Source organism: Astatotilapia calliptera, chromosome 6 (genome assembly GCF_900246225.1).
Source record: "Astatotilapia calliptera chromosome 6, fAstCal1.2, whole genome shotgun sequence".
Taxonomy (NCBI): Eukaryota; Metazoa; Chordata; class Actinopteri; order Cichliformes; family Cichlidae; genus Astatotilapia; species Astatotilapia calliptera.
In genome coordinates, this window is record NC_039307.1 from 29,303,473 (window position 1) to 29,326,999 (window position 23,527).

Sequence of the window (23,527 nt, forward strand, 5' to 3'; positions counted from 1 at the left end):
TACAATGCGCTATTGTACAGTATCTGTGCTTGGAAACTTGGCTGTTCAGGAGCACAATACATGTGGTGAAAGGGAAAATGCTCTCTGTCAGGATGGAAAAAGCTAAATGTGGAGGTGAAGAACCCAGGATTACCATTACAGTGAAAGCATGTTTATACTGCAGGCATGCTCATTGGTCAAAAGACTCCTGACAGAATCAGACAAGCTTGAGGGAACAATTTAATCATCGCAACATCTGTACCTTTTAGTCTGATCAATTCCACATTACACTGCATCTGACGAACAGGATGCTCAATCTAATTTTTAGCATAAGGGTTAAAAGCGTCTGTGAAGCCTGACCTTTGTCTTTGTGCAGTCTATGCTGGAATTTGATATGCTTTAAGTAACAAACAGCAGATGTTGTTTGCATTCAGAAGAAGTAGTCAAGTTACGTGGTGCCTTTCCAGGGAGTAAATGTGATAGAATTGCTGCTTTTCTGGACCGTTGATGCACATCAATGCTGCGAAATAGGATGTGTTGGAGCACTCATGCATGCCGCCATGCGCTCAGTTCAGCCGTTTGAGCTTACACAGGAAACAAAAGGTCTAAGTGTATGGACAGGCATCACATGTCCTACCTGTGCTAAGCATCTGTTGGGACACATTTTCTCTTGGTCTGTCTTAAAATCAGTGTTACAACTTATTATGCAGTTTGATCTGAGATATTAGTTGTTTATTTAAAATTGGTAGGTTTTCTGAAATGCTGAAGTACAGTTTTGTGGAAAAAAACTGGTATGTGTGTCTGTATAAAAAAGCTTTGACAGGCGTCACTAATAGGGTGAGGGCTCTGTAGACAGTCTCGCAGGAAAAATATAAATATAAATAAAGCAGCTGTAGATGGAGTAGCAGTTTTTTTCCTATTGCTTTGATGTCAGATGTTTTCTTCTAAGCCTGAAATGAGTTTTCATATCTGATTTGACATTTGCAAAATGGCACCTAAAACCATTATTACAGAATTTTCTGATTCCAGTCTGAAACTCTTCTCAAGAAAATAAGAGAAGACTTGTTTTTTTGTTTTCAACTTATTGTGCAAAGGCCGTGATTTCTGTGGTGTATGAATACAGCAGAAATCAGCCGTGTTGTCTCAGAGTGACTAAAGCAGACTATTTCAAACACCACAAATAACACATTTTCCTTTCTGTGTCTCTGTCCGTCAGAAGTGGCTCCCTACCTACGAGGGGGTGGACAAGGGCAGCAGGTGGTGTTAGAGGGAAACAGACTGGTGCTGACCTGCCTGGCTGGAGGCAGCTGGCCTCTGCAGTACCGCTGGACTCTCAACAACAGCAACATCACTGACTGGACGCCACAGTACAGGTCAGTTAGCACCCACTGCCTAGTTATTATGTCAGACTTTCTGTCGTGAATCTTCTCATTGTCTTTAAGTGTATATGTCTCTCTCGTACCCTTCCTTTCATATACAAACATCTGCAGAGTAAGAGCTGTTCCCGTTAGAGATGGAGTGTGTGTAGAGGTCAGAGCATTCGGACAGCAGAGCCAAAGTGAGATTAATAATTACATTAGCACCATAAATATGTATATGGTGTGGGTAAAGAGGAGGGGATCCAATCAATATGTCTGTGCTGTTTCTTTGCTTTTTGCCCTGTACCTTTTCTTCTCCTCCTCCTCCTCCTGTGCCCCCTCTCTCTCTGTCCCTGTGTGTGTTGGTTGGTAAGAACTAAGCAATTCCTCTCGGCAAAACTGCAGCTGTGAAACAAAATTGTTTTTCACATCATTCAGAAATGGAGGGAATCTTGGGAATGCATACACACTGAAGGAGGGAGAGGTTGAGCCAGCAGTTTTGTAGGCAGTCGTTGTTCGAGCCAGGAGGTGCAGTGTGGCTCTGGACTGCTCTCAGCGTTCTGGCTACTTTAGTTTGGTGAGGCTATGCTGAATTGGCAAGCTGCAGTGAATATGAGTGTGTGTGCGTGTGTGTGTGTGTGTGTGTGTGTGTGTCAGGATGTGGCCATCTGCTAAGCCTGATTTTAGTGTTCTACCTTTGCAACTTTATATATGCTCATTTACATATTTTATTCTCAGTTAAATGAAGACATATAGTGTGGGATGAGATATTGAACCTCACTAGATCCTGATGTGCTATATAGCAATAGCACCTTTCTGCCATTGATATATAAACCATTTTCAGCAAATTGGACGGCCTGCAGCTTTGTGCATGCTGCTGCTACAGGAGCGGGACCAAGCAGTGCTCGATAGCAGTGCTTTGCTGTGATTTTTGGTCATGTTTACAGTTAATACGGGTCTCACAGATCCACTTAGTTTAACATAAACTCAGAAACATGCTTTGGGCTTCCACATAGTAAAATATATATGGAATATTTTATTTTTCTTCATCCTTTATCTTAGTTTAAAGCGCTGGTCAGTGGAGAATTCAGATGCACAGTAAGTGACAATGATTTACATTAATGTAAGCTTCAGCTCCGGCTTCTTTTATCATTGTCAGTTCAACGGCAGTAGCCTGCCACTTTTTGCACATTGTGAGTTGGAATAAAAACATCACTAAGACAAGTTAGACTCTCAAAAAAAAAGAAGGCAGCAGCGTTTGCTTTGTTTTCAGGGACACTTATGACAAGGCTACTGCATTGTCTTCAAAACTGTATAACATGCTTGGCTGACAAACTTATTTCTCACAATGCATGTGTTTTTTCCCTCAAGCCAATACTTGTCTCAGTTACGTGCTGTATAGTTTTAGAATAATATAAACCTGTTGAAAACACATAAATATTAATAATTTCTGGTCTGACGAACTTCAGATTTAATGTAAAATGACTACCGTCCTACATTTACCTTCTTCTTTTGTGCAGTCTCTCATCACAGTATTACACAAAACAAAATCGATTTTTATTTCTTGAATCAGTCAATCACATTTAACGCTAAGCTTGTCAGAGAAACTGACTAGGAAATTACTGCATTGTCTATATATATATCTGTATCTAAATATAGTGGTAGATGACAGAAATCTAACAACTTGTTGGAACTTAAAACACATGGTGTTTCCGCTGCACACGGCTGTTGAAAATGTAGCTGACCAGAGAGAGAGGGAGATAGATTGGTGGTAGAAAGTGTCCAATATCAAAATCTGTTTTAGGATCAGAGCTGCTGTGTAATGTGTCGTTCCTGATTCAAATGGAGTTGGGTTTGTGAGTCTTTGATGTACATGTGTGTATTTGTGTCTGCGGGTTTGTGTATGTTGGCAGCATGCACTGACAGCCTGGGAGTTAAATACTTGGCTGTCCTGGTATTCGTAATGAGCCCCAAAGCGATGTCCGGTTTTGCTATGTCTATCCGGTTTGTGCGGAATGTGTGTGTGTGTGTGTGTGTGTGTGTGTGTGTGTGTGTGTGTGTGTGTGTGTGTGTGTGTGTGTGTGTGTGTATTTGTCCAGCATGGTACCAACCTAGATCCTATGCCAAGCTTCCCATTAGTGAAGCACAGTCCATTAAAACCCCATTAACAATCCTTCTCAGAAAAAAAAGACCTCGCAAACATCAAAAACCTTTTCATACGCGGCACACAGACGCAAACAGACATACATACATGTACACAAACTGTGCATATGCTCTCTCTGCCTTCTGTTATCTGGAAACTTTTACAACCTTAGGCCCAATCCATTTTCTGAGATCAAGGACATGAAAGGGAATTACACAAGAGTGCACGCATATGGACAACCAGACCTCCACCTTCGTTCCCTTCTGTCTTGTTGGTCTCCAGACATCACTCCCAGTTTTATTTTTATTTACAGCTTTGAGAAGAAAAACCTACCCTTATAGTCTTCCTCTCCATGTGTCCATCTTTAGGTTGTCTATGCCGTCCCTGAAGAGGACTGATGCTGGACTGTATCAGTGTATGGTGAGGAACAGGATGGGAGCAGTAATACACAGGAGAACGGAGGTGCAGGTGGCCTGTAAGTACACACAGCATACACGGACACACACACGCTGGTTTAAAGTAAACTGAGTAAAACAATTGAAGATGTTGTTTTGTGCACAATTAAAACTTAACAAGCTTCAGCTTTGCTCAATTCTTACAATCTTACAAATATTGAAACAGTGATGGTTTAAAAAAGCATTAGATAGCATCTTGGCTAATGCTAACTGACTGTGAAGACAGCGTGATTGGTCAGTTCCAATACTGATTCTACATCAACAGTTTTATGATGATGTAGGGACAACACCAACACCGGCATATCTGATTGTGCAGTAAATGTATTGTGATGCATTGGTGTTGATCTTCATACTCTTCATCCTTCTCTCTTTTCCTCAAGTTCTGGGTAACTTCTTGGCCGAAGAGCAGAGAAAGACGGTGACTCAGGGCCGAGCAGCCCTCATCAACCCTCCTCCCCTTGCTTCGTTTCCTCAACCATTGGTCACATGGTACAAAGATGGACACAAGATAATCCCCAACAACCGAATGTAGGTGTTTCTTTTACCCTTTTGCTTTGTGTCTTGAGCACGCACTTGTGTTTGTATGGTGTCTTTTGCAGTCTCGAGCACAAAGTGTGTCTAACAAAATACCGCCTGAGATAAAATTTTAATTTTACAGTTCTTATCCCACAGTGGTGTATTAATTAGTGTTCTGCAGAAGCACAAAAGTTCTTTTAATCCTCGCATGTCAATTGCTATGAATAATAAGCTATTTAGATAACTGACCCTTTTCATAAGAAGAGACACAGGACATTATCAAGAGAAGATAAAGCGGGCTTTTCAGTGAATCAAATCTACAAGGTTATTAAGTAATTTTAGGTGCATGGGAGATATTCTTTTATATTAATTGTACAGCAGAGATATGAGGGTCCCTGTGTTGTGTAAGCTGTGCTTCACAGTCTTTTTGTTTGATGTTATTCTCCAGCTCTTTTTGAAATGCTGACAATTTGCATATTATTTCTTAGTTGCTGCAGATATCCTGTAAGTGTCACTCTTTTGAAAAAATGCTCATAAGCTAAGCACAGGGATGGTAGTGTGCTTTTGGTTTGCAGAGTGGTGTGATATAGATTCAGGCAGCATTTTAAATTAATTTGGGATATGCACCTTTTTGAATCGGCTCCTCTGTGACAATAGCTGTTGAGATGGAGACCTTCAGTGATTTTATTAGTCTCTGCTTGCACTCTGAGATAACTAACTCCCCATTAAGACCACTAACTGCTCCCCAGTGTGTTATTGAATGAAATTGTCAGTGGCCTTGCTGTACACGTAAACGGACAGACAGCAACCTTTTCACCCCTTTAACGACAGACACCACCTCCAAAGAGCTTTTCAGAATGCTATGTGGATTCAGGTTATATAAACAGGTTTTTTTTTTTTTACTTTGGGGGGGGGGCGTTGCTTTTGTTTCTGGTTCACATCAAGTTTGAATTTGCTTTTAATTTGGACGAACTAGGATAATGTACTCCTGTTAAGTTAATGGGGCTTTATTGAGAGTGGCTTAATGATAGTGGACTGCAATTATTTTGCTGCACACGACACTATCTGCATGAAGGTGTTTTCAGTCAAAGCATCCCTGCTGAAGTGTGCTCCCTGCTGCTGTACACGAAAATAAAAAAACAAAGAGGAGCCCTTGTTATAGTTACAGATTATTCCGTGATTATTTCAATAAAAATACATCTGCAGTAGATATGGAGCATCTGTGGCCAGGGGACAAGATTGTTAGTGCCTGAAACTTTTCTTTTGTGTTTGCTTATATCTTAGCGCTACCAACCAACCACATTTAAGCAGGTTTTATTGGCGTGCCGGTAAACAGTGAAGAAAAACGATCTGCAATCTTAAAAACACTAGCTACTGTGCGAGGAGGATTTAACCTTTAAAATTAGCAATAGGGAATCAGCGGTAGAGATTTTCTCAGCTTTATTAGAGCCTGACCAATTTATCAGCAGGCTGATATGTTCAGCTGATATTAGCTCATAACATTCATGTTATGAGTGTTGATACTGGATAATTTGTCCAACAGAGGGTACTCTGCAACTTCCCTGTTGACAACACACAAACATAACAACAAGATGATACAAGCAGAGTCTGGCAGAGAGGAAATAAGTTAATAACAAGCAAATAAATAACTGTAGATATCAAATATAAGGCAAATTCGATTATTTGGTTTGTGTGTCTGAAAGAAAAAAACATTGGCTGTTATCAGATATCAGAATATTTGATTGTTAAATCACCAAATATCTGTATAGGTGTTGATCTTAAAATTGGACAGAGCTTTTATCACTTCTCCTTATGTTGCTACTGCCACTATTATGTTTTTCATCAATTTCTGAACTAACTTTGAAACAAAAGCACACAACGACCCCAGGCACCTCTTTCTCTACATACCAGCTTCATGACCTTTAGTAACATCTCAAGTGCTCGTTGGGACATTAATGAGTCCAATTCTAGTCCCACAGACCTGCTGTGGAGGATGTATCCTCACATTAACCCTGAAAAGAGCTGGTTTATAAGATCTGACATGTGACTCCATGGTGACTTTAAAAGCCTGCTAGCATATGCGGAGTATACTTTTAAATTTGGATTCTAATATCCATCTACTGTAAATCAACCCTGACAGCAATAAAAAGCTTTAAAGTATCAACCTTTTTGTCAGAACTGCTCCTGACACAAAGGTTAAGTACTATATTAATGCCTGGATATATTCTGGAAGCTCCATAGCCTACAGTACACCAATAGAGGGAAATATATAATTAATAGTAAAAGCCTAAGGTGAAGCTGAGGTGGGTGCATGGATCGTAGAGTAAGCACTGATGTAACAGTTGCAGCAGTAGGTTAGCAGAGCATTTAAACAATGTGATGTGACAGTGAACAATCGGCTGCCCGATTTTATCATATCCACAAGCCTGAGGCCAATACAGAGCCTGCAGATGTCAAAATGGTCACAGCCAGAAGGAATGTGTGGACACCTGACTATGGTTAGAGTTGGAGGTCACATCATCCAGAATGATCTCTACAGTGGGGATGATGATGATGATGATGATGTAAACTGTTTACCAGTGTAAACGGTACATGGTTACAGATGATGTTAAAACAGCTCTTTTTATAGCACATTGTATTTTACTTTATACAGCACATTTGTGGTGCACTTACAGTATATCAAAAATGAAGAAGCTTCAGGTGGTTTATATATATATGTGGTGATAATTGATTCCGAAAATATGGTTGTCATGGTTTTAACCGTACCTGCTTCAGGTGATACAATATATTTCCAGTTTCTTGGATCACAGGAACAATTTTTTATTCACTTTGTAATTATTGTAATGACTCGTGATTGCATTTTGTGTGTGTGTGTGTGTGTGGGGGGGGGGGTGGGGGGGGTGGGGGGGGGTGTTATCCTTGTTTTGTCTTTTATTACTTTTCTGTTCCATTATATCCAAATGGGCTGCAGTGTTTGAAATACAGTTCCAAGTTTGGCAGGTATACTCAGCTGAGCAGTCAACACAGAGATTACAGTGGCCAGTATTGGAAATGGTATATGTCGCTGAAGTAGCTCCAGTGGCTCCATTACTCTTTGCCATTTATCTTGATTAAGTTGAGGGGGGAAAAACTGATAAAACTTTCTGTCCTAAAATGCACAGTCAAGACATTTTATTACCAGGAAAACCCATAAAATTCATGAGTTTCCTCAGCTATTTATTGCAGACACAGTTTGCACTGAATTCCAGACTGCCTTCACTAAAGTAATAAGAAATTAAGGCATTTATATGAAATACAATGTAAGTGGCATTCTGTTAATAACAAGCCGCTGTGCTTTTTCAAATGGCAAAAGCTTGGCACTCAATGTAGGAGGCATTTTATTTAGACCATATTCCAATCTTATAAAGATGGAATGAGGTGTGTTGCCTCTAATAATTTGGTATGAATAGTTTCTATCTCAGTTATCTGTCTTGGATGCTGACAGCAGTCTCTCCAGTCCTCGAGAGAGTTAGATATGAGAAACAGAGAAACCAGTAGAAACTCTAGAGATTCATCTTTTTTTTTCTTTTTTTTTCATCTGATGCAGTTTTTGACTCCTCTAGTATAGCGGTGGATCAGAATAGTAAAATAAAAAAAGAGAGACAATCAGTCTTTTTGCTAAGTTAACAGATGATAACAGGCTTAGAGCATTTATTGGCAGCTGAGCTAGCCAAAATACACTGTAACCAATGCCCAGGACATTCCTGGTGCTAGCTAGCTGCCTGACTTTGGCCAGCAGTCTGTTTTAACAGATACAGGGCTATGAAACAAAGGTTTTTCTTAAATCATGATCAGTTCAATTCAATTAAATGTTATTAATGTAGCGCCAAATCACAACAACAGTCACCTCAAGTTGCTCTATATTTATATATTAGTGTAAAAAGCTCTATACTAATACAATCAGGCACCACTGTATAAGCAAACACTTGGAGACAGTGGGAAGGAAAAGCTCATTTTAAACAGGAAAGAATTAGCAACAACCAAGCTTAGAGAGGGCCAGCCATCTGCCATGACTGTTTGGGGATGAGGGGAGGGAGACAGGACAAAAGACAAGCCGTGGAAGTGAGACAGAGTAACATGTTTTCATTTATTTACACATGTAGCAGCTCTAAAATAGAAACACATAATCTAGATAAAATACACTCATTGTGTCACTTAGACATGTTTTTGTGATTGTGTTTTTTTGTAAATTGAGCGAAAAACATGTGGTTTCTTGTGATGATTGCAGGGTTTTAGCTAGAAAAGTTGTTTGAGCCAGCAGCAGCAATGGGTCAGGGATTTGGTACAATGTAATGCTGTGCTCGTTTCATGTAGCACTGTCCACCTGCTATGACGCTAATTGTTAATTGTGTGCTGGCTGAGACAGAACAGCGGGGCTACGTTTGTGCGCCTCGACACACACAGGATGAGGAGGGAGGCACCCTGGGAGCGAAACATCATATTAAATCATAACCTCATTTATATTCAGTGATGAATGATTTAGCTCAACCTTGAATAATGGACATAAGTGGACTGATTTCAGCTGAACACGTAAAATGAAATAAAGTCTGAACACTTTCCTGGTACTTTATTCTAGCAGTAGGTAATCTTAACTGTTATAGAAAAACTCTCCAGTGCACAGACCATAGCGGTCAACTTAGAATAGGCGGGCCAGCGCTCTCGTATTACAGCCATGTAATGATACCACTGAACATAAATTATCACTTATATTTCTGTCCTGGTTGCTTAATAGATCTTTAGCAAAAACCTATATCCACAAAGCAACAAATCCACACTCCTCTGAACCTTACAGAAGCACAGTAGGCCGCTCCCTTATTTCCCAAGAGGTCACCACAACGGATGGATCCACATGTTTGATTTGGCACCGATTTTAGGCCAGATGCCCTTCCTGATTCAACCCTCGCATTTTTCCTGGCCTGGGTCTGGCACTAGGAGTACACCAGCTTGTGAATCCCTGTGGTTGGGTTTGTCTCCTGCTGGACTTGAACCGGATATCTTTCACCATTATAAAGCACAGTTCTCTGTGATATCTATGCAGTACAAGTAGTAAAAACACAAATTATAGAGACTCTTCTCCCTGTTCACTGATAAGATGTATTTGTTTATTCCTATTAAGAGGTGGGTACACCCTTGGGAGCAGTTGTGTTGGCACTTTGTTTGGGCGGAGAAGATCTGATTGGTGTGAACCTTGGGAGCGAAGAGTCTCAAATTCAAGGTTTTCGCACCAGTATCTGTATCCATGGAAACAACATAAAAATGACAGCTAGTTCTGCCCCTTTGCAAAGTCTGAGCATGGTGAAATATTTTGTAAACAGAAATATTTTAAATAAAATTGCAACGTTTTCATTCGAATCATTTCATGGGTTTCTGGTGTTCCTGCTCTTCCAAAACAGAGTCGCCTATAATGTGACTAGGAAAAGTGGATCTCTCCACGCCATTATCAGGTATTAATATAATCTGGATAAAAACATTCAGCTCTGCATTGTGAATTGAAATATTCTGATTTGCTTGCAGCCCACATTCACATACTGAGATGAAGATTCATGCATAACACTTCCTTTGAACCCTCATAGAAAAGACTAATTTGCACCTTTCTTCACAGCTCCCCTCCTGTCTCTACAAGACACTCTTTCCCCCTCTCACCTCCCTGCTCCATGTCTGTCCTCCTACTTTTCTGCCTCTAAATTATTCTTCATATTGCTTTGTTCCCTCAGTTGGCTGCCCTTCTCTCACTCTTTGCCTCTTTTATGGTCATTATCATGCTACAGGATATAGTGTTATACAGAACTCATAAACCTCTGTTTCTGAATAAACTGCTTAACGGCTGTGGTGCGTGCACGAACACACACACACACTCACACGCACACACACGCACACACACACACACACGCACACTGAAAATCTGTCTCTTCAGACCAATCTCAGTTGCGTCTACCTGGCACAAGCGTCTCTGTGTGCGCTCATGTGTGTCAGAGTGAGTGCAGTGAATATTTGCACAGCCCTACGTGTGTAACGGTGTGTGTGTGTGAGGTTACGCTGGCTGATCCTGCGGTCCGGTGAGACGGGGCCAGATGGTGCCTGGCGGTTGGCTGTCTTCGTGGTGACCGAGTTGATGATTTCGTTTATGAAGTTTATTGATCCGATATGCATCACTCCCAGAGTCCCCAGCCCCATCTCACTGTCTGTCTCTCTACCTCTCCCCTGCTCTCAATTTATGTCCATGTGCCTGCCCCTAACCCCACTCTGCATATCCAACACACACACACACACACACACACACACACACACACACACACACACACACACACACACACACACACACACACACACACACACACACACACACACACATCCTGTCTATGAACATTCCCAAACTCCCTAGCCTCAAAATACTGGCCAGCAAAGAACTTACAAGCTGTCACTTCCCACACACTCTGCTCTAATCTAATGGAGCCCCCACTCCCTGTCCTCCCCATCTCCACTCCATGCTGCTCTGCCATCTCTCTGATGTCCCACCCCTCTCCCTCTCCTTGCAAAATGTTTTTCCTGCCCTCATCCTCCTATTTTTAAACGGGCTCTAAACTTCAGACTTTTTTTTCTCTCTCAGCTGTCCAGCAGCAGTTAAAAAACAACTTGGGGACAGTGCTCCCACCTCAGCGCCGCAGACACTGATATATATTTGAGCTGTGACCTGCTGCCCAGGTCGAGAGGAGAGAGCTGCTGTTTTTAATTAGCTCTGTGGCCTGTGGCAGATGGACGTGAAATGATTCTGATAGCCGGCAGCTTCAAGAGGACGGGCTGGACGAGGAGAATTAGAATTCGCCTTTCTTTTTCCATCAGGGACACATGAAGCCCGGATTGATCAAATAAAGGCAGTGATCTATGCAGAAGCATGCCAGGAAGGACAGTGAATATTTCAGCTTCTTGTTGCTGGGGAGTTGAGCGGTGTGGAGAGCAGTGATGTCACAAGCCATCAGTGTCAGAACTGGGCCTTATGGGAACTATTTCTCCTTATACCTGGCCTAAGCTGCCATACGCCGTGGTGGGGTATGTGTGAGTGTGTGCGTTTCTGAAAATTCATTCATTTTAATTTGTCAAACACTACTCTAACAGAAGGAACGATTCATTATTTCACCGCTCTCCGTCGCACGCACACACGTACGCACACATAATCAGCAGAGGTCTGAACAGAAGGAACTTTCTCGGTGTCTGAACTTTGCAAGCAGATGTTGTGTGTGTTTGTGTGTGAGAGCGTGCACACATATTCATGTGTATGGATGAGGCAAACAGCAAGATCAAGAGGAAAAGAGCATCATTTGGAGGGAGACTTAAAAGACACGTAGCCTTAGATCTCACCACATGTTGAAAAATGCAACCGGCCATTTGAAAGGTCTTCCATCCACGACAGTAGCGCCGCAGTTGTTAATGAGTGCATTTCTCACGGCGTGCAAAAGGAAGCATCAAAGTGGCTGAGGAGAAGAAGAAGAAGAAGACATGAATAAAAAAAAAAGCTTGCAGGAAATGAATATGGAGTAAAGAGTTTAAGCTCAACTCAATCCATTGTGTCTGGAACTTAATCTCTGGAGCCACCAGAAGCTTAGATACTGTATGTGACTTTCTTCTCAATGATATGATTTAGTTACTTTTGGGATTACAAAGACATCCCAGACATGTAGGATTTAAAGACATGTGGCAGCACTACGACGAGCCATGTGCCAAATTTTTTCTGCATTTACGCATATACTGTATTCTACAATCCTCTTTTTGTCAGTCTTTGTTAAAGCTTTCATTTAATTTTTTATTACATAAACTTTCTTACAGAGCAAGTACAGTTGTGAGTCTTATCCAAGTTCTTGTACTTTCTTATTTTAATGTTTATATGGAGCACTGAGAAACTTTATTCATCTCCCAAATTTAGAGTGGGTTTATTAGACTTTCTGAAACCTTATACACTGCTCAAAGAAAGAAAGAAAAAAAAGGAACACTCTGAGAACACATCGTGTCTCAATGGAGAAAAAATCATGCTGGATATGTTGGGGGCGACTGTGGCTCAGGAAGCATATCTGTAACCGGAAGGTCGCCGGTGGCATTGTAAAGCGCTTTGGGTGCCTTGAAAAGCGCTATATAAATCCAATCCATCCATCCATCCATTTGCTTCCGCTAATATATATATTGTTTAGTATTAAGCTTTGCTTGTTCCATATTCAGCTTTTCAGCAAAACGTGTTTGAGTCCATAAGAAAAGATTCATTCTTATATCTGGAGCAATAAATATATTTCAATAAATATTAACGTTAGCCCGCGACTTTGTTCCAGTTTTGAATTTTGGCCCACTGTGTATCTGAGTTTGACACCCCTGTTCTACAGCCCTGTCCAGCTGTCCTAGAGAAATTGCCTGTCTCCTGAACTTCTACCACGCTGTTGAGCCTGTGCTGGGAGAGACAGTAAACATTCTGCCAATGGCACGTATTGATGTGCTATCCTAAAGGGGCTGGACTACCTGAGCAACCTCTGTAGAGTCCAGGTATCGCCTCGTGCTACCAGTAGTGACACTGACCACAACCAAATGCAGTCAGAAAAGACGAGGAGGAAAAATAACCCCCTCTGTTAATTAACTGACCACATCAATATCCCAGAGGTTTTATTGATGTCGTGCTATACTATGATTTAAAAATGTTCCTTAATTTTTTTTTTGAGCAGTGTGTAATGTTCGTGTAACTTCAGTCATCCAGTCATCCATCCATGGTAGCCTTAAATGAGTTGACCTCTCATCCAAGAGGTTACTTTATTTTAACTGCTGATGGAGAGTTGCAGGTACTTAAACCCCAGTGGTGTTGTCCCTTTGGAGGTGGTCCTGAGAATCATTGATCCATCCTGTCATCATGTGAGTTGTTAGGGTCACAAGAGCTTTGGTGTCAGTGTATAGAATACCGTCCTCTTCAATGATAGCTGCACAGTCAAGGCATACCTGTTCTTCTGTTATCCTGGTGTCATCCTCAATGAAGTTGATTTTTCTGTGAATAGATGTTCTACATCTTGGGTTTTGATGTTGAGGTGTCATCCACATACCTGATGCACTGGAAAAGTACTATCCCTCTGAAAGAGCTTAGAGCTTTACTTTTCACTTATACTCTGTGGATGTTTGTTGCTATGTGGGAACCTGGGGAAGCCATGGTACATGTATGCTTTTGCCTGGATAAACCCTTGTTCTATTTGAAGTATGTGGTAATGAAGCAAAGATTTAACAGGATGGAAATCAGGGGTGAAGTTGGTTCTCTGATGTGTAAGGAAATCTCACAGGAGTATTCTTCCTAGACACATGGTGCAGCATAGTAGTGCCAGCTCATCAGGATGAGGCGTAGCTTAAAAGAGGAAGGACACTCTTTCGAGGATCCCACTGTTCACATTTTGAACCGCTAGATGCTTCAAGAACGGAGTAAAGGATGTCGTCTTTGTGCACATGGGATGACAACCTTTGAACAGAGGTGGTGGTTTAAAGGCCACCTATAGATCCCTTTCCTGGCGATTCAAAACCCACTCACACCTTGATCCTGGCGACATTACGAACTCACACGATTGCAGGGTGGGGCACCATCTCACACAGAATTCACAATTTGGCTCAACCTAAAAACTCTCGTGATGACAGAGTTGGTCGTGTCACGGTGAGAGCCCCCAAATACTGTTCACATGTGCACAGAAGTAGCCCACGTGTTCCAGAAATCTGATTATGCTAGAATACTACTGTGTGTGTGTGTGTGTGTGTGTGTGTGTGTGTGTGTGTGTGTGTGTGTGTGTGTGTGCAGAGACACTGAGGGGAATTCACTGCATAATCTCTGCACTGTGCAAATTAATCCAAAATATACACAAAATCTAATCAGACATTTAAAGCAAATTTAGCAACAGAAAAAGAGCTGCTGTAGTATTTCGCATGGTTATAGTATCTAAGCTCACCAGTCTGCCTCGCCTGACATGAGGGCTTCATGTATGTCTTCATTTGCTGTGTAATTTCTGCCTACATTTGATTCATGTGTGATAATGTTATGTATTAGTGAGGCAACTTCCCAGAAATGATTAGGTCGATAAAAGGCATTTGGTCTTGTTTTCCTTTTGGGAGCCATGCTGCTGTCCTCTTTCAGGAATTACAATAACCCTGCTCTGTTAATTGACAGCTCAAATAAGGCTTGTCAAGAGTAATTGCAGTCATTACAGTTCATTGACTTCTGAAATGGTACAATAGGAAATATAAACTGTACATAAGGAAACAAAGACAAGAGGTTGTGTTAAAGTTAATAGTTGTGCTGTCACTAATGGCAGTTAATGACATTGGTTAAAAGATAAACCACTGCATGATAGGAAAATGTGAAAATCTCTACGCTGATTAATGTTAGAGAAGAAGATAAAAGACAGAACATAAAACAATAGGGCCTCTTTCTTTGATGCCTGCCTGAACTTGATATTTTCCAATTTAGCTCTCTCCTCCTTTTCCTCCTGCTCTCTTCTTTTCCCCTTTCGTCTTTCCTTCCACTTCCATAATTGAATTGCTCCTTTGGTCCTCTAATGTGGCGGCAAATAACAAAATGAAAATTCTCTACTGTAAACTCTTCCATTTCCACTTCAGTATTTTACCACTCTCTTCAGTACAACATATATTTTTTCCCTGTTATTCTGTCTTTGTTTTGTTTCTCATTTTCAGTCTGTTTCACTCTGCCTCCCGCTTCTATTGGTGTTTGTTGATCCCACTTCACAGATAAAATATCAGCTCCTTCTCTTATGAGGCTAAAAATCTTTAAAGGGAATTCATGGGTAGATTTTATTCTTTATAGATTCCAGCAGAGGTCATTTTCGATTGGTAATATTTCAGTAACAAGGTATTTTTAGATTGTTTAGGGGTGCTCACACTTTTTCCGCATGTGAGCTACTTATAAAATGACCAAGTCAAAATGATCTACCCACTACAAAAATCCAAAACATATACTTATTTATAAATATATTGAGGATTCTTTATATCTACAATGTATACATGCATAACCGCAATATCCAATATTTCACAACACAATTAACTATGTAAATTTTTTGTCATTACCTGAGTTTACTCTGATGACTTGCACTGAATTGAATCAGCCAGGGATGCATAGTCCGGACAGTAGCTGCTGACGGCCAGGTTTAAGAGAAAAAACCGAGAGCTAAAAATTGGAGTTAACTCGCTGACTAGCTTGTCAGTTTTACTACACTTCGCGCCGCTGTTTGCGCATGCGCAGCGACCTAAGCGTCAGAAAAAATCTGATGTAATCTGACTGGCTTCCCTGTATCAATCAAGTGACGGGATGGATGATAGGCTGGCATCTATTTTTTTTAATGCCATGCGATCTACCAATACTACCTTTGCGATCGACTGGTCGATCGCGATCGACGTATTGAGCACCCCTGGTTTAGAGAGTCAATGCCTAAAACATATACTGTTTAAAACATGTGGACTGGGCCATAAGAGATGGGACTCACCAGACACCTCACAATATGTTATCCCAATAGCGATCAAAACATTTTTTGCCAAGTTAAACTTTTAAGTTATCTCACTTCATTTATTTTGTTGCTGCAAAATGAGATAGTCAGTTGGCAGTTACGTTTAATATGTTTCTAATAATACAGTAATTAACTCTGTAAATCAACAGAAATTGACATTTACACTGAGCTCAGCTTCCTGTTTTACAGGAATATAACCAGAATCCAACCAGCTCAGCCCGCTTAATTGGTGCTCTATTTCAACAAGAGGGTCGAGTCATCAGCTAGGACTAGCAAGGCTGGCAAGGTGTATCCATAAATGGAAGCACACCTGTTAATCAAAGCAGCTGTGGTCCTAATTTAACACCTTACCAGATGAGTTATAAAAATGGGAAGACTAACAATAGAAGCAAAAACTCCTTTTTGTATCGAGCTGTAAACATGCTTTGTAACGTGGGGCTCTATGGGAAATAACTAACTTTTGGAGCCAACTTCAAGTGACCGTTAGAGGAAACTTTTTGGCACTTCTCTGTTGGCATCATTTTTCAGCCCCAGATGTTTGCTTGGCTTACAAGTGATTATTTACCTGCAGAGCTAATGGGCCTACCGCGTCCAACAATGTCTGAAGCAATGAATTGACCATTTACAGCAAATGGTTATGCAGTTACATTTTCCAGAATGACTTCTTCTAGCATAAATGTCATAACAGAGGTCATCTCAGCCTGGTTTCATGAATATGCAATGAGTTCAGTGGTCTTCTCTTCAGTTACCAGGTATGAGTGGCAAATCTTTGGGTTGTGATACACACGTATAACAGGAGATTAACAGCGTGAAAGTGCAGAAACTATGAGACGCAGTCGCATAAAAATGGAGCAGAATCTCAGAGAGTTGTTTCCAGCATTGTGTGGACTCGCTGAAGAACTGAGGTTGTTTTAAAATGACTGCTAGTAGCTACTTTATTAGCAACACCCTTCTGTTAGTATAGTGAAAAACACAGGGTCACTTATCATTAAATCCTTGTGTAATATCTGGAGGTTTAAGTAATTAATGAAGGTGTCCTTGCTGTGCCAGGTGTGCAAGGTTTCATAGAGATGCGAGTGTTACGTTGTTGGTCTGAGCAGAGGGAAACACGCCTGAACATAATCCATAAACATGAAGGCTGCTTCCGCCTCTGCAATCTGCTCCATCTCCGTGTTTCCATTTATTTTTATTATTTCTTTATTACCTCTTGCCGTTGTTTGCACCATGACTACTGTGCGGCCTCAGCTTCCGTCTTCATACCTCAGCAGCAGGTCTGAGCCTGTATGTGATTATAGGTCAGTTCAGGCCTGATTTTTAATGTGTTGAGGGAGATTGGGGTTTGATTTAGAGACAGGCAGAGGTAACAGATCACTTTGTGTGGAGCTGTACTGATGAGGGCTAGGTATAAATTTGCAAGTAGACAAGCATGGTAGACGCTGATTTTTTAATGGATATGCCCCTGGGATAAAATCCTGCGAATATGCATATACAGAAATAAGATTGTAAGATATTTCTATGTATAATTATATATAAGTGCCAACACAGAAAAATGTAAATATTTCTTTATTAAAAAGAAAACATTGTGACTCATAATTTGTTTGGTTTTGTACTCAGGACTCCTCCTGAGGACAGCTGTGTCATTTCAGATGATTTCAATGTGGTTAAAATGCTTTTGAACAAAATTCAATATTTACTATAAAGAATTCCAACAAATTCAGTTGTCATGTCAAGATATGTGAATACCAAAAATGAAGTGGCTGTGCTATTCTTGCAGATTGCACCCAGGCTCTCTCTCGAATCATCAACTGCAGCTGATCGGTGACTCAGTCATAAAACAAAACTTCTGTGCTGGCGTTTCTTAAGAACTTCAGGTCACCAAATGACACTCATGTATCATGTAGATGATATAAGCAGAAGTCTTCTTGAGTCACCTAAAATATCTATTTTAAGCACATTATGTGTACACGGTTATTATTATAACACACACACACACACACACACACACACACACACACACACACACACACACACACACACACACACACATATATATATATATATATATAGGGCTGCTCAATTAATCGAATTTTAATCACGATTACGATCTGGGCTTTCAACGATCATTAAAAATGACTGAGCCGATTATTAGCCCCTCCCTCATTTATCCGCGACACCTTAAAGGCCGGTCCGTGAAAATATTGTCGCGCATAAACCGTCCGTGGTGCAAAAAAGGTTGGAGACCGCTGATTAAGAGGACCCGAGGGAAGCTCGGAAAGCTAAGCAGAAGTTATTTGGAGAGGAGAGTGACTGCTGTTGGTTGAAAAGAGAGGTTAAAAACAACTTCAGTGGTGTTGCACACTATTTTATATTATTTTTTAAAGTCATTGTTAACCCTTTAAAGCCGGTCAGAGCAGCATGCTCCGTTTTGTGTAACTATTTTTAAATCCCCGTAGAACCGGAACCGTGTAAGCTAGCGCAATAACCCGGAGGAGTTGTACTTACATCTGATGCCATCAGCTTGTCCTCGGTCACGGTTTCCTTCCACATAAAGCTTTGCAAAAATTGCATAAAAAGCTCTTGCAGGAACAAAAACATAATATTCCAGAAACAGGCTTTGCCGATCCGATCAGCTGTTCGTAACACTTCCCACAGTTAAACAGACGTCAGCGCGAACTGTCGCATGTCCGCCATTTCCTGCCCAAAACCGGAAGTGACTTCATTTTCGCGGAAATTGTAGTTTTTTACTTGTAGGCCTTAAAAACCTATACTGGTCATGTTTGACTTTTCTGAATAGTTGCTGGGATGCTTAGAACTCGAATTGCACTGCTGGAAATAGTTTATTTTGATGCACATGCTGTTTTCTTTGCAAATTTGCATCATAGGATTGGTTTTTTTTGTTTTTCCTGCAGTATATAAAAATTGGTGTATCTCCAAAATAAAACTATGAAGACACCCAAAATAAATTTCCTGTTGTTGTAAACTATTTTTTGGAACTTTTTTGTATTTAAAGTTTTGAAGGATAAACCTCTTAAATTTCTCCAAGTAGAAATATATGTAAAAAACAAACAAAAATGATTTTCAATTTTTTTTGTAGTTTATTGCACTTTTTTGCAATTAATGTAGTTACTATGGACTTAATGCATACATATTATTAAAATATGGGCTATAACAGTTGCATAGCAAATTGAAATGCTCCCACAAATGGCACTACAACATGTAAAAATATAATATAAGCTCTGGCGGACTTGGTTCTATAGTAGGTCTTAAAGGGTTAAATAAATATCGTCAAATAATCGAGATCTCAATTTCAGTGAAAATAATCGTGATTATCATTTTTGCCATAATCGAGCAGCCCTATATATATATATATATATATATATATATATATATATATATATATATATATATATATATATATATATATATATCCACCAAGGCTGGAGACGGAGCAATACTGGAAGAGCATATGGGAGAAGGATGCAACCCATAACGGCAATGCTCAGTGGCTAGAGGATCTGAGGGCAGACCACAGCGACCTCCCTGAACAGGGTCCAGTAACCATCACAGTGGCAGATATCCAAGAAAGGGTCTCCAGTATGAAGAGTTGGACAGCACCAGGGCCCGACATGGTTCACGCCTACTGGCCGAAGAAGCTGACTGCACTCCACGAGCGTCTGGCAGCACAAATGAACCAGCTGCTAGTTAACGAGAGACACCCGGAATGGCTAACTGAAGGCCGGACGGTCCTGATCCCCAAGGACCCCAAGAAGGGACCGGTCCCCTCCAACTACCGACCAATAACCTGCCTCAGTACTACATGGAAGCTCCTGTCAGGCATCATATCGGCTAAGATGAACAGGCACATGGGTCAATACATGAGCGGGACACAGAAAGGAATTGGCAAGAATACCAGAGGCGCAAAACACCAGCTACTGGTAGACAGAACAATCAGCTGAGACTGCAAGACCAGACTGACCAACCTGTGCACTGCCTGGATTGATTACAAGAAGGCCTATGACTCAATGCCCCACAGCTGGATACTGGAATGCCTAGAATTGTACAAGATCAATGGGACCCTAAGAGCCTTCATCGGGAACTCAATGGGGATGTGGCGTACAACACTAGAGGCCAACTCCAAGCCCATAGCACAAGTCACCATCAAGTGCGGGATCTACCAAGGAGATGCTCTGTCCCCACTGCTGTTCTGCATAGGCCTGAACCCCCTCAGTGAGATCATTATCAGAACTGAGGGGATTGAACTACCAGAAGGCAACATTGCAGACATAGAGGACAGTTACAAGTACTTGGGGATCCCGCAGGCGAATGGGAACCATGAAGAGGCCGCTAGAAAAGCTGCAACCACCAAGTACCTGCAGAGGGTCAGGCAAGTCCTGAGGAGTCAGCTGAATGGTAAGAACAAGATCCGGGCCATCAACACATACGCCCTGCCCGTGATCAGGTACCCTGCTGGGGTAATAGGCTGGCCAAAGGAGGAGATAGAAGCTACTGACATAAAGACAAGAAAGCTCCTTACCATGCATGGAGGGTTTCACCCCAAGTCCAGCACCCTGAGGCTGTACGCTAAGTGGAAGGAAGGGGGCCGGGGACTGGTGAGTGTCAGCACCACAGTCCAGGATGAGACAACGAACATCTCAGAATACATTGGGAAGATGGCCCCAACTGACCGAGTGCTCAGTGAATACCTCAGGCAGCAGAAACCCAAGAAAGAGGAGGGAGACGAGGAACCATCATGGAAGGACAGGCCCCTGCACGGTATGTACCACCGGCAGATAGAGGAGGTGGCTGATATCCAGAAATCCTACCAGTGGCTGGACAAAGCTGGACTGAAAGACAGCACAAAGGCATTAATCATGGCAGCACAAGAACAAGCTCTGAGCACAAGATCCATAGAGGCTGGGGTCTATCACACCAGGCAAGACCCCAGGTGCAGGCTGTGTAAAGATGCCCCAGAGACAATCCAGCACATAACAGCAGGGTGCAAGATGCTAGCAGGCAAGGCATACATGGAACGCCATAACCAAGTGGCCGGCATAGTGTACAGGAACATCTGTGCCGAGTATAACCTGGAAGTCCCGAGGTCAAAATGGGAGATGCCCCCAAGGGTGGTGGAGATCCTGTGGGACTTCCAGATACAGACGGACAAAATGGTGGTGGCTAACCAACCGGACATAGTGGTGGTAGACAAACAGAAGAAGACGGCCGTAGTGATCGATGTAGCGGTTCCGAATGACAGCAATATCAGGAAGAAGGAACACGAGAAGCTGGAGAAATACCAAGGGCTCAGAGAAGAGCTCGAGAGGATGTGGAGGGTGAAGGTAACGGTGGTCCCCGTGGTAATCGGAGCACTAGGTGCGGTGACTCCCAAGCTAGGCGAGTGGCTCCAGCAGATCCCGGGAACAACATCGGAGATCTCTGTCCAGAAGAGCGCAGTCCTGGGAACAGCTAAGATACTGCGCAGGACCTTCAAGCTCCCAGGCCTCTGGTAGAGGACCCGAGCTTGAAGGATAAACCGCCTGCAGGGGCGTGCTGGGTGTTTTTTTTGCTGACTGACTTTACATGTATTCCAGGCAATGGCAGGAGAATAGAGGCGGGACATTGTCTGAAGTTGTTCTTTTCTCACATGTAGCACACACAGCAGGGAATAGTGCAATTTAGAAATGTTCTTACTTCTGGAAATACTCTGTGTGGTTTAAATGAGGGAACTGCCTTGGTAGTATGGTAAAGTAATGCATTAAGTGTTACCACCAAATTAAAGCTATTTTTATACACAGTCCCCATTTTTCAGAGGCTCAAAAGTAATTTGTCAATTGACTGACAAGCTTTTCAGGGCCACGGAGGTCTGTTCCCTCATTATTTCATGACATATCAAGCAGGTAAAAGTTTTGCATTAGATAGCTTTTTGTTGGAACTGTCAATATGAGGTCTGAAGAGATGTTAATGGAAGTAAGGGAGGAAAAGGAATTAAACAAAATAAACCTATCAGGAGAAGACCAAAAACTTTTGGAGTGGCCAGATCAACGATATGGTGCATTTTATAAAGGAGGAAGCAGAGGACAGCTGAAGTGGATGATTACATAATTATGTCCACTGTTAAGACAAACAATTTCACAATATCCAGCCAAGAACATTAAAAGGGAATCGTAGATCTACCATCAAGAGATGCCTTTATGACTACAAAGGTTTTACAATAAGGTGTGAACCACTGGTTACGCTCAAGAACAGGAAAGCCAAAAGAGCCTGCGCAATTCTGGAAAATGTCTTGACAGATGAAACCAAGACTAGCCTTTACCACTATAATAATTAGAAAGAATTATGGAGAAAGAGTGAAACAGCTAATAATCTAAAGCATATCACGTTATCTCTCAAACATGGTGGTGGCAGTGTTTTACGATACGTGTATGTATCGCTGCCGGTGGAACTGGGTCACCAGTAGGGATGTGTATTGATAAGATTTTCACGATTCCGATTCCATTTTCGATTCTGTTTAATGATTCGATTCGTTATCGATTCTCTTATCAATTCTTATTTCTAAAAAAGGAGAACACTAAGGTCGCATAGCTTAGAACTTTGTTTTACATCTTCTCCTTGAACAAGATAGAAATTTAGGAGTAACATGGCCTTACAAACCCAACACTGAGATCTTAAGAGATCCAGCCTATGGCTCTTCAATGGGATGTCACAGGGTCCCCGGGGAAAAAAAATTGTAAATGTAAAATAATAAAATAAATATTCTTCTGTCGCAATAACAAAGTATAACATAAATTATTCTGTAGCAATTAGAATAGAATAGAATAGAATTCAACTTTATTGTCATTGCACATGCACAGGTACAGGGCAACGAAATGCAGTTTGCATCCATCCAGAAGTGCTTTAGTGATATAGATATATTACAATATATATTAGCAATAATATAGATATGTGAGTATATTACAGAAATGGGTCTATTATGGTATGTTATAATGTACACGGTATGAAGTATGTTGTGAATATTCTATAACTATAAGTATGTACAGGCTGTAGTGAGTACAAGCTATGTACAGGATATGAACAGGATATAAATATGAAAAACTATACATTACACGAGAATATCCAGTAATGTCCCTGCCTACAATTAAACACATTCACTTACCGAAAATTGGGGTATCTGCTGTGGTAAATGGGTGCAAACCTTTTACCACAAACTTAGTAACTGCTCGGTGACATTCGTCTATCCTGGCCTGAAAGGAGATGCTACCGGTAGACTGCAGCGAGAACTGCCAGCATCTGAGCCAGACTCTGTCTCTCTCATCATGGTCACCTAAATGCACAGTAATGGCAGGTTTTGTAATAAGGCAGATCGCGCTAACATAATATGCACTGTTAGTTGATTATTTACCTGCCGCATTAACGGGAGAGGACGTGCAAACGTTACTGCTGCTGCTGCTGCTGGGTTGAGATTCACGAGTCCGGAGCGGAATTAAAAACATGACATTCATTTAAGGTCATCACGTGTTTTGT

At 41.4% G+C, this 23,527-nt stretch overlaps 1 protein-coding gene across 2 annotated transcripts in view; it reads left to right on the forward strand.

The window, feature by feature from the left end:
* The window catches only part of LOC113024443 (protein sidekick-1), a 311,016-nt gene that overhangs the window by 123,201 nt on the left and 164,288 nt on the right, over nt 1-23,527 (forward strand). For both annotated transcript variants that reach the window (XM_026171545.1, XM_026171546.1), the window contains exons 2-4: nt 1,196-1,352; nt 3,849-3,955; nt 4,316-4,463. In XM_026171545.1, coding sequence (XP_026027330.1) covers nt 1,196-1,352; nt 3,849-3,955; nt 4,316-4,463 — 412 coding nt within the window. The remainder of the gene's footprint in view (nt 1-1,195; nt 1,353-3,848; nt 3,956-4,315; nt 4,464-23,527) is intronic.